The sequence below is a fragment of the Penaeus chinensis genome, chromosome 2 (genome assembly GCF_019202785.1).
Source record: "Penaeus chinensis breed Huanghai No. 1 chromosome 2, ASM1920278v2, whole genome shotgun sequence".
In the NCBI taxonomy this organism is placed as follows: Eukaryota; Metazoa; Arthropoda; class Malacostraca; order Decapoda; family Penaeidae; genus Penaeus; species Penaeus chinensis.
The window spans coordinates 10,865,087-10,877,592 of NC_061820.1; the positions used below are offsets into that span (position 1 = coordinate 10,865,087).

Sequence of the window (12,506 nt, forward strand, 5' to 3'; positions counted from 1 at the left end):
ACCATTTATAATACATGTTATGATAGCAATACATCATAATGTCACAGCAGAAAGTTCATACTCACTCATAACAATGTCAACTTTATTGAGAATGTTACCCTGTAGTTTCAGCCCAATGTTAACAATACCTAATTTTTGGTAAAATATTTGGCAAGGGTGAAGTTTCATCACCACCACCATATAACTAAGTCTAGATCGTCAATGTACAGCAAAGTTAACGAATGACAATAACATTATATTAAGATATTACAAAGTACAAGTTATTTCTAGATGTGGACAATTCTCTCATACCATTCATACTTTCAACTAAAAATCCCTGAGTCGGCATAATTCATGCAAATCAGTCATCACATGTTCCTTACAAATAAGCGCTACCAAATAAAAAAATACACACAAAATCACCCATCGACATATCATGACAATACAGCCACAACTCAACCATCAATCAGCCCTGCGTCAAATAAACACCGAAAGACATTTATACCGTAAATTAGAATTTTTTTTACGATTGCCTCCTTCCCGTAACTCGCTCGCTGGTGGTCTTGTTTACATCCGAGAGACACATGAACCCTGGCCCTTTTTGTCAGTTTTACTATTTTCTTTGGGAGGATATAAGGGACATGATGTTTTATATTTTTAGAAATGAAAAATGTCAAATATCTGAATCGCATTCTTTTGAGATACTATTATAATTCCTCCCGATACATTCCCCAATACCGGTTCAATAAAACTAACCGCATTTCCCCAAAAGACAAAATAAAAAGTAAAAAACAAAAACTCCATCTCAAATTAACTCAAATTCATAAAATCCCTCTCCACCACCGAAAAAAGAACCAAAAGGAACCACCGCCCGAGCCCCCCTCCGCCCGTCGCCCGGAGAAGGAATCGCAACACCGGTCCGTCTCCACCATGGCTGCTGCGAGGTTCGGAATCTTGGTAGGTGCCGAATTTCCACCGTTTAGGGGACTCTTGCCGTCTGATTTCTTCGTCTGGATATTTCTTGGGTTATTGCTATTAAAGGAGAAAGTATTGTTGTGGTTACTGAAGCTGGCGACAGGCGTTTTCTGGTAGATTGATGAGGCCGCCGGTGGACAGAGCCGATATTTTGGATCAGCTGATCGGAGAGGGTTATTTTGGTGACCGTTTTTGGTTGTAAATGACGAAAAGGGTAAAGGCGACGCCAATGAGTAAGAAAAGGTGAATAGGCTAGATCAAGTTAGTGAGGTTTATGTAGGTCTTTTAGATTTCCGATCCTAATATACAAGAGGACGAGACAAGAATACATTTCGATTTGTTGACATCCAATAGGAACGATCTATTTCTTACGGTAATTTGGCAGTAAAGTATTAGAAAAGTAAGTCTTTTAACGCCAAATTACAAGTTTAAAATTTATCATGTATTTCGAAGTATTTTGTGAGGGTGAAGTCACTTGTTCAAAGGTAGTTTGGTGTTGCATAAAACATCGGTAATTTTTTTTTTGTTTCACACATTTGTCCAAACTTGCAATTTTTAATTTTTGGATAATGTTAACGAGAGTGACACAGAGACAGAGGGAAATGGACACTACCCCCACTACCTAGAGCATATAAAAAAAAAAGTAATAAACAATACAGGTACAGCTGCAGCGGCCTCATAGTTACTGCGAAGTGATGAAAATATCCGCTGCATGTCACCGCTTAGAGACAAAGTCCACAACACCCTCACACAGCCAGAGTTCTGATTTTTTTTTTTTTTTTTTCAAACAGGCATGAAGTGTTATTAAAGGGGTATAGGGTGTTTGCCCTGCTGTCTAGGGAATTAATGGAAGGTAGCAAAGGTTAGATCTGGATTTTGGGTCCCACGATATGCCGGTTTTGGGACTTGGTATCTGGAGGGTGCATCACTCTTGGTAACAATACCTTATTTTCGGTTAATGTTACCGAGAGCGACGCACGGAGGGAGAGCAAATTGGACATTGCCATCTTGTAGAGCATAAAAAATAGAGTAGGAATCTATGCAACTAAATCTGCAGCGGCCTCATATTTCCCGGGAAATGACAAAAATAGGCTCTGCAGGGCACCTCTCTGAGGCTAAGTCCCCATCCATGTTTACCTTGCCAGGACCAAAACAAATGTGACGCGTAACTCCTCATAGCGATCTACGAAGTAGTCCATGTATTACTACGCGCTTGTGAAAACGATTATTTTGTAATTACCAGAGTCTGATTTTCCGAATTCGTGTATTTGATGAATTGTTTAACTTTTATTATACTTCTTTTACGTGCTGTGGTAATTATTTACACTATTTTGGACAATAACCATGTGCGCATGTGCGTTTTTCCACCGGGAGATTTGACACTTCGTCAGTCGCCATTAGTTCCGAAACACCGGTGAGAAGTGTCACATTTTAAGAGTGTTGCGTCGATTCCGGGTCATTTTTAAGGCCGTATAGTGGATATATAGAACAATTAGATATCTGCATCTATCTCAGCTTGATATTTGAGCCCAACAAGTGCCCCAAATGTCGAAAAAGTGATTACAAACCAAGGAACTCGGACCATAGACGGAAGCGAAGAAAAGTTCGATCTTTCGCAATATACAGGTATTTGGTTTTACCCTGGGCGGTTCCGAGGGCAGAGCACCTAGGCTAGGGAATATATAGATCGTATATTCTTAAAGCCACGGGGGTCCAGGGGGCCTAGCCCCCTGGCTAGGCGCATATAGTACTACGGGGTCCAGGGGGCGTAGCCCCCTGGCTAGGTGAATATAATTAGGCTAGGCTAGGTTAGGTTAGGTTAGGCTAGGTTAGGTTAGGCTAGGCTAGGCTAGGCTAGGCTAGGTTAGGCTAGGCTAGGCTAGGCTAGGTTTGTATATTACTAGGGGGTCCAGGGGGCGTAGCCCCCCGGCTAGGCGCATATAATACTACAGGGGACATATAGTACTACGGGGGTCCAGGGGGCGTAGCCCCCTGGCTAGGTGAATATAATTAGGCTAGGCTAGGTTAGGTTAGGTTAGGTTAGGCTAGGCTAGGCTAGGCTAGGTTAGGCTAGGCTAGGCTAGGCTAGGCTAGGCTAGGCTAGGTTTGTATATTACTAGGGGGTCCAGGGGGCGTAGCCCCCCGGCTAGGCGCATATAATACTACAGGGGACCAGGGGGCAGAGCCCCCTGGCTAGGGAATATATACATCATAGTGTATGAAAGCCACAGGGTTAAGGTTAGGTTGGTTAATTGTTTAGGACGCATTTTACAATTACCACAGGGGATCTGGATAATGTGAAATCCCGTAGTTTTTTACCGAGCGTTGGGTTTGATTCCCGTAGAGTTTTTCGAAAGTTGGCAGTTAATCCGTAGACTTTCAAAGATGGCGGGGCGTCCGTAGAGTTTCACTGGCCGATTTCCTTCGTTTTTTGTGCTTTTCGGGACAAATTTGGCTCGGGTTTTCGAAAAAACGACTTTTTAACGTTTCATAAATCACTTTCTTCGATTTCTGCAGGTTCCTTTTGACATCCAGTGCCATCCATTATTCCCCCCCCCAAAACCCCCGGTTCCCCACGAATCCCCCAAGATCGTTGGGTAGAGGAAACAAACAAAAAATCTGATTTTGGAACATAGTCTCTGAGAGGATGCGTCGCTCTCGGTAACATTTACCTTATTTTCTGCACTAGTTATTCACTGTGTATTAAGTGTTAATCTGCTATTGTTTTCTATTGTGGTAATTCTAAATAAGACAGTTGCACCTATTTGGCAATTATTTCCTACCCTTTTATTCTTGGAGGACCCATTGGGAATGGGGGATTGAATGGGGAACACAGTAGAAATAGAGAAATATTGAAAAAAAATGAAATCTGAACAAGAATCCAGAAGAAGCAAAGGAAAGTGGAAAAAATGGAAAACCTGAGCCAATAACCTCCTCCTGATTGCTGTATTTACCTAGCTGGGGGGGAAAACTTTGTCTGTCAACCAAGAGTACAGTAAAATATCTGTATGGAGTGTATACCTTGATGAAAACTAAGACACTTTTCATCTATGGCAAAAGATGTGCAAATCTAAACTAAGGGAGATACAGGACAGAGAAGAGTGAAGATCGCCCCTTCATTTTCTAAGTCCCCTTCCATTTTTACCTCACGAGGATCAAAACAAGTGTAACGTGTAACTCATTACTGCGATCCATCAAGTAGTCCATGTATTGCTCTGCGCTTGTGAGAAGGCTTATTTTGTCATTACTAGTGTCTTCATACCACGTGTGTCCAGGGGGCATAGCCCCATGGCTAGGCGTATATACTGCTAAGGGGGTCCAGGAGCCGTGGCCCCCTGGCTAGGGAATATATAGATCGTTGTGTATAAATCCCACAGGGTTAGGTTAAGTTGGTTTATTGGTTAGGATGCATTGTATGATTACAACAGGGGATCTGGATTATTTGAAATCCCGTAGATTTTTGCCGAACGATGGGGTTTGTTCCTGTATACTTTTTCGAAAGTTGGCGTGTCGATCCGTAGACTTTCAAAGATGGCAGCGATGTCCATAGACTTTCATTAGCCGATTTTAAGCGTTTCTGTGCTTGTTACACATTTCTGTTCTCTATTTTGCTTATTTAAGCCTGTTTTACCCCGTAATTTCCCTGATCTACTACATGCCCTCCCCTGCTTTCGGGACTTATCAAATCACATCAAGATTGTCGACTGGAGAATGTGACGGAGATTATCATCAGATTCATCTGATGTAAATAAGATCAACCCATCAAGTTTTTCTTGCGAGGATGAAAACCAATCTGATGTTTAACTTGTTACTGCAATCTGTCGAGTAGTCCGTGTATCACTAAGTGCGTGTGAGGACTATTATTTTATAATTACCAGTTTTTTTTTCCGAATTCATGTATTTATCTTGGTATTTTACACTGTTGTACAATAACCTTCTGCACATGCACAGAATGCCACTGGGAGATTTGACACCATGCAACACCATTCATTGAGAAACTAGTGATTTTAGTTTACCGATTTTTCTTACACATAGCTTCACCAGAACTTAGTTACCGAGGTCAATTACAAATCCAACCTGATCTCACTTATTTACCCTTTTTCTTAGTTTTTTGAAAGTTTTTTTTTCTTACAACTATTTGTATTTATGATAGTATAATGATCCTAATGTCTCAAATAATAACTAATGAAATTAATAGTAATAAAAATCCTGGAATGAGGATATCAAGTGGAATTAGGTAGGCCTACTGATTTGACTCCTTGGTGACTCAACACCTCCCTTTTAAATTGCTATTTCCTTGATTATTCAAATTTATTTCTCATCTGGTTTTGAAATTGAATTGCAAGGGAAGCCTTAATATTTTCTTGAGAAATAGCTGTATGCATATTGTACAAAAATCCTAGTAGTAACTGAAGTAGGTGTTATTATTGTTTGATCTATGCGCATTAAAACCACCTTCATGCTTTCTTATAAGTTTGATGGTCAAAATAATGTGCAAGAATAAATGGGAATTCTAAGGTTGTGCATAGTATTTGCATAGCTATTTCACCTCCCATACAAAAATACAATGCTGGTTAACTCCTATAGTCCAAGCTGCTTTGATTTCTTACCACTTGAGCTCCTCAGTAGTTTTGGCATTAAGGGTGGGGAGGGGAAGGGTGAGCTGCTTCTACAGGACCATAGGTTCTGCAAGCTGATTCTTATTTCATTTTGTATTCACCTCTTCACAGAAGTCCATACCGAAATACGCATATACTTCTGTCATTGAAGTCAGTAACGTATTGAGAGAGAAGTGGAAGATGAGCATAGTTCCACATAAAATGAATGGAAAATTGCAGCCTAAGCCCTGTTAGACTGATAGTAACATATGGTAGTGATTTGGAGGCAAGTGACAGTGATTAGAACCCAAAGGAGGATTCAAAATATCAGGATGATTTAGGTGAATGTAGAGTGATGATCTCTTCAATTCAGTGTACAAGCCAAAGAATGATTATAGGAATGTATGTGTATACATCTATATGCAAATTTACATGCCTCACTTGCTATTTTTCTTGGTTTATAATGTTATGTAAAATGAGAACATAGTTTAGGGAAGGTGCTTACTGGCTGACTCTTGCTGCTTAGCATTCTTGGTCTGTGGAGCGTAGCAAGGCATGGTGCAGGAAACACTGTAAGGGGTTAAAGGGGGAAAAGTTTGAGGTAGTTTATTGGTGCTAAAAATCCTTTTGCCCATTTTCCTCTTGCAGTAGTATGCTTTAATGATTAGCTAGTAATAATTTCCTTTTTTGTTAGAAATACATAAATTTGTACTAGAATTTTTAAAAATTTATAAGCAGAGGGATGGGAAAAGTAACTGAAGAGTGAGTCTGTGTGTGTGTGTGGGGGGGGAGCAGAATATAGCTCACATTTGTTTTTGTATGCAAAAGAAAATTATAATTAAATATTGTTTGAAGTAGTAGGAAGGATTTAATAAGAATAACTTTGCATTGGTACCTAAAATACCATGAGGTAAAAGGGCTCATGGCTTACTGATTTTAACATGTGAAATTATATCATTCATAGTACTGAAATTTTTTCTTTTGCAGGCCAGGTCTTTCTCCACCTCGGTGGCTACCAGGCAACTGGTTCAGGTTGGTTTCTTATTTGTTTTCCATTTAACTTTTTAATAGAAATGTCATTTACACAATAAATAAGAAATTCTAAAAAGGTTCAATGAAACTTAAACTGATGTTTCTTTGCAGCCCCCAGTGCAGGTATTTGGAGTTGAGGGCCGATATGCTACCGCTCTTTATTCAGCAGCCATGAAGAAGAAGGCCCTTGATGCTGTAGACAAGGACCTCAAGGAGCTTTCTGTGAGTACTAAAACCTCTTGTAGTTGTCCATTGGAAATTGTTTATTTTCTTGCTCATTTTTAGAAGTAGGTAAAGTGTATTTGATCATTGCACAACTAAAACCTCTTTCATGCTTTTGTAAGTTTGATTGTCAAAATAGTGTGCAAGAATATTATGGGATTTCTAAGGCTGTGCATAGTATTTGCATTGCTATTTCACCTCCCATACAAAACATTCTGTAAACAGGTATTTTGATGCTTTTGAAAGAATGAATATTCAAGTAGAGATACAACTAAAATTGTCTTAAATTTTAATGAACAGTTGAATGTCATTGTATTTACAAGCTATGAATTAGAGACCTCTCCTAAGATTAGGTGGTAGCTTGCAATCACAGCAACAAAGGACCAGACTTTTTACATATTTGCTTTGTGTTCTCAAAATTTCATTCAAGCATTGTTTTTGCAATCCCTAAAATGCTAGTGTTCCATTGCCAGGATGGGAAATATTCTGCCCTGTTAGGGTTAATATAATATTTTGGGTAACTAATGTACAGTACACTAAGTACATTTAGGCATTGTCCTTTGAAAACATTATTTTGGTAATAGTTTAGCTGTTACTAATTGCAAGTATTTTCATATAGTATTTAGTGTCTGTAGAACTTTCATATGGTTGTCACATGATTTAAGTACTTTCTTTAGAAATTGATTGCCAAGGTAAAGTTCATACTTCAACTTAATTTCCTATACTTCAGGGTCTGTTGAAGACTGATCCCCAACTGAAGGATTTCCTTACCAACCCTCTGCTGAGCAAGGATCTCAAGAAGGAGGCCATCAACTCTGTTCTGGCCAAGAAGAATGCTAGTCCACTGACGGTCAACCTCTTTGGTGCGTATTCATTCTGACTTGTATCATCACTTGGTTACTTTCTTTCTTGCTCTTACTCTTTTTCCTTGTATGTCTTGTTCTATTGCTTTTTACTTTTTCTCTGTAGACCTGTATCCATAAGTTTTTTTTTTTTTTTTTTTTTTTCTAAATATAAAGATGGGAAGATCAATGGGAGAGCAGCTATGAATTCAGGCATAAACAAATATTTCATGCTACAGGTAAATGTAGCCATTTATAGTTAACCCATTTCGACTAGGATAATGTCTTGTCATATTATGGTAGACCGCCCCTCACACATGACAACATCTTCGGGTCATGCGTAGGGGGAACCTGCACCAAGTTGTCCACATTAAACTGAAGGGTGCTAGTTTAGCTTGTGGCTCCATTCATTGAGGAAAACTAGTCCCTCAGAAGTAGATTGTCTTTTTAGCATTACCTAAAATAATGTACAGCAATCGAGAGCATAGTGTGTGGGGTAATTTGGTTCCTATGTTTTTTATTATCCCTTAAAGCCGACTCCGCATGTAACAAGATGTATTGTTTGCTATGACATGGGAAGCTTCCACTGTGATTAGGTTAAGAACTGCAATATTATATTACCTTAAAAAATAGATAGATTAAAAGAATCTTTCTTGTTGAAATTCAAGCCTAGTTATCAATTTTCACATTTGAATGTATTTACCCAACAGGTGCTCTGGCTGAAAATGGTCGTCTTGCCAGTGTAGATGGTGTCCTGAGTTCCTTTGGCGTCATCATGGCTGCTGTGAGAGGAGAAGTCATTTGTGAAGTTACAACTGCCAAGGTATGATCAGCATATCAGTCTTTGTAAAGGAGGTTGCTGTGCATTCTTAGTCAGCAGTTTTCTCAGTCTGTGGGATTAATTGGTGTAAAAGAAAGCCAGAGAAAAGAGAGACTTGTGGTTTGTGATTTAGGTTGAGAGTATGGAGTCCATATCTGCAACTAATAGCTCTACAAACAAAAAAATCTAACAATTAAAGTGGTAGGGAGGGGGATGTTTCAGAATGTTGCAGTTGTGTATTGTGAAAGCAGGTTGAATTAACTATATTTCTTTCTATGTCCTATGTTAAATGTATATTGCCCTCATTCACAGGGAAATTAATTTTGAAAGAGCCATAAAAACTTTAAATCCCAGTCTAATGCAAACCACAAGAGTATAAACATTGCTTCTTGTCCAGTTGTCTCATGAGTTGGTGGACAAGGAACCTCAGTATTATGAAAATAAGTGAATATTGTCATTAGTGTATTTTATGGATTTACATTAACCTATTGGCTGTGGGTATATTTATTGTCCACTGTAATTACTAGCTAATTTGGTTACATAAAGATGGCTCCACTACTGCTCAGCCTTGCTATTCATATCCATGCAGTCATACCACCAATAAACTACAAACCAAAAAACCTTCCATCTCTCCTTGGTCGGCACCATACCACCAGAACAGACTGGGAAACTGCCCTTGCCCTTTACGAATAGGTCACACCCGCCTCACACATTCATACCTCATGCTCCAACCCACCTTAGTGCTCCTCAGGCAATGTTTCTTTTTCAGTCCCACATAGCCTACTATACTGCCCTTGCTTTACTAAAGCCTGTACATTCACATTTCCTTACTTGACCTCTCTTCCCCAACCCCCTAACTTGTCAGACACCCTCAAGGAGTCGCATTTTTTCCAGTTAACCTTTTTCCCCTTCTTCAAATGCACATACACCCTCCATTTGATCTAATTACCCTTTCTCCTTAACCTTTTCCCCTTCTATCAATCCCTATCCTACCTCATTTACTCTCCCTCCTACCCCCTTCTTTACCATACTATCAGTAATACCATGGCCATTGAAATCTGACATTTTGTTTTGATGTCTAGCACATTTACTTGTTTTAAAGTATTTTAAGCAATATGCTGTTACCAGTATTGAGAAATTATAATGTTATTAAATATTATTAAAATCATCAAAAATCCTTCAAAAGTCAAGGGAAAGGATAAACAGGGGAATTAGATAGTAGTAGTAAGTGCTTATGGAACCATCTGTGCAAACACACTATACTGAAATCATGATGATGATGACATGGCTGTCATGCATTATTGCCTATCTCTAGGTATGGAAGGCCATTAGTACTTTTTCTAGGAGCTCTTCTGTCCTTTGGTAAATTACATTTCTTGTCCAGCTGTGGAACCCACATGCCTTTGTTGGATATATTTTTTTAAGTTGTATTACATTACATTAAAAGTAACTTCATTGGTAATTCATGCATTATTTATATTTGATTTGTTCACAGTAGATATATAATCCTAACAGTAAAATTTAGTACATTGTAATTAACTTTTTAGTTATTAAACAGTGATAACAGGACACACATCAGATGTTAAAGGAAAACCTGTTAATGTAAAAAATGTTGGATATTTAACCTCTAACATTATCTTGGTATTATTAGTATTACTTATGTATAATTTTTTAATATCATTTGCAGGCTCTTGATGCAGCCATGCAGAAGGAATTGGAAGCCTCTCTCAAGGCTTTCCTCAAGAAGGGCGAGTCTCTGCAGCTGACAATGAAAGTGGACCCATCCATCATTGGCGGAATGATCGTCTCTATTGGCGACAAGTATGCTGACATGTCCATGGCATCCAAAATTAAGAAGTTCACAGCTCTTCTTGAACAAGCCGTATAATTTTTTTCATGTATTTTTATATTGTAAAGAAAATTGGAGCATTAAGCTTTGATTAATGAAAAAAAATGTAGGAAGATGACATCTAGATTTGTTACCATCAATGGGAATGTAAATGTTCAAGTAAGTTGTGGTAACAATGAAAACACGAGGAATGCATTCCAGGTGACCAAGTAAAGTTCGGAATGTAAAATGGATGTATTTGAGGTTGTTGCAACCCAGTGTTTCCAGTGGAACTGTACAAAATGGAAATATTACTATATGTAAATTAAAAATTTTATGTAAATTGTATTTATTTCAATCAGACCTTCTGTTGTCTTCATCTGCATGTTTTCCCCTTGTTAATAAACCGGTGTGGTTATGGTCTGGATTTTCATTTATAGTATATAGTTTATTAAATGTAAAACAATACTACCAGTCATAAATTAAAGTGGATATGCATAAATGCCTTCAGATTATCCTGAAGTTGGTCATTGTATTCAAGGAACTAAGATAGGAATTCCATAACTTTATACTTTCATATTTAACAGAAACCAATCTAACAATATTGGGTTTTGGAAAGGAGAGGAAAATATGATTAATACCAAAATCTACCTTCACTTCCACAATCGAGAAAATGAAAATGGGCTTACTTTAACGAACTGGCAGTTCCCATCGGGCAATGGCCGGTTATTGAATATTTCACGCATGTTTACCAAGCTAGAGAGTCCCCCCCCCCCCCAATCATTTGCCCGTTGTTGTGGGGGGGCTTAGGAGACGGAGACGGAGACTGAGACCGAGACCCAATGATGGGGAACTCCTCAACCTTGGGACTCAGCCATCAACTCAACTAATTTTGCAGTCTTTTTTCCCCACTCATACTTTTCGTTTGTTTCTTCACCAATCCCTTCTACTATCCACCTCCTAAGGTGTGAGAGCCGTGCTAAAAGGATGTAAGGCTGACTTTGTCAGTCCTGAACGGCCTGAGGGGACCATGGGCACGGTATTCCCCTGCTATACCTGGCCCTTACCCCTCAAGGGGACCCTGAGGGGTGGACTATTTTTTTCCCCCAACATACTCCAGGCTTATCATGGCCAATAATGAAGATGTAACCCCACTTTAAGGGGCAATGAGGCTTGCCCCTTTATCAAATAGCCCCAATCCCGGCTCTCCTTTGACCACGGCTCCGAACACTGCAACAACTCCCCCATCATCAATGCATACTAGTACAGTATCAACCCTAATCAACAACCAACCCCCAGGAGACATTTCTACTCTCCCAACATGCTCAACTTCAACACCTTTACTCCCACAACCTTCTTCATCAACCATCCCATCTCCCCTTATTACTACCTTACAACCTTATTGCCCTCCTCCACACGTCCCCGCTCTTCTACTACTACAAGAATCCTAAATACTCTATTTAGCCCAGCCAAATGGGACCGATTTTTCGTGATCCCTCCCATAGCTCCCTACTCTCAAAACACCCTCCTCTTCCAACAATGCCTCCAAAAACAAGTAGGCAAAGTCTCTTTCCGTAGCCGACGCGACCACTCCCGTCTCGTCACAGTAACAACTGAAAACCAAGCTATAGCATTAACAAAACAAACTGATCTATGTGGTAATCCCATCCCTACAGAACCTCACCCAACCCTCAATACTTGCACTGGAACTGTCTCTATCTCCCCAACAGATTGCCCAATCCATGACAAAGAATGGTCAGATTGTGGAGAGATACTTACTCGCTTGTCTCACAGACTATGATGCAACATATGTACAATGCTACTCCATTCCTCCCAGAGGAAATCGTAAGAAATCCATCAACATTGCCAAAATTACTTTCCGTAGACATGACCTTCCCTTAAATGTTTACATAGGTGGGGAATCCCTACCTGTCCGACTATACCAACCTCCTCCTCGTCAGTGCCAAAATAGTTGGTATTTAGGACATCCTGCCAAACATTGCCGTTCCACAGCCAGATGCCCGCTATGTGCCCAACCTGGCCATACTCGATCAAATTGCTCTGCACAATCACGCACATGTGCAAACTGTGGCGGCCCCCATAATGTATTTTATAGAGGCTGCCCCACCTACAAATTTGAGTGAGGTAGCAACTCTCAGATTCAGACTTGGACTCACTCTACGTGAAGCCAGACAGAAAGCACGTCGACA

At 39.6% G+C, this 12,506-nt stretch overlaps 2 protein-coding genes across 2 annotated transcripts in view; one reads left to right on the forward strand and one right to left on the reverse strand.

The window, feature by feature from the left end:
- LOC125031831 (DNA-directed RNA polymerase III subunit RPC4-like) overlaps positions 1-551 on the reverse strand; it is a 13,251-nt gene extending 12,700 nt beyond the window's left edge. Inside the window, exon 1 of the mRNA XM_047622794.1 lies at positions 507-551. The gene's annotated coding sequence lies outside the window, so the exon portion shown is untranslated. The remainder of the gene's footprint in view (positions 1-506) is intronic.
- A 309-nt stretch (positions 552-860) lies between these two features.
- LOC125031835 (ATP synthase subunit O, mitochondrial-like) lies at positions 861-10,639 on the forward strand. Its single transcript, XM_047622806.1, has 6 exons — positions 861-936; positions 6,540-6,584; positions 6,696-6,806; positions 7,537-7,669; positions 8,359-8,471; positions 10,156-10,639. Exons 1-6 carry the CDS (start codon positions 910-912, stop codon positions 10,354-10,356), a joined length of 630 nt encoding a protein of 209 aa, XP_047478762.1. The 5' UTR covers positions 861-909; the 3' UTR covers positions 10,357-10,639.
- Positions 10,640-12,506: the final 1,867 nt, after the last annotated feature.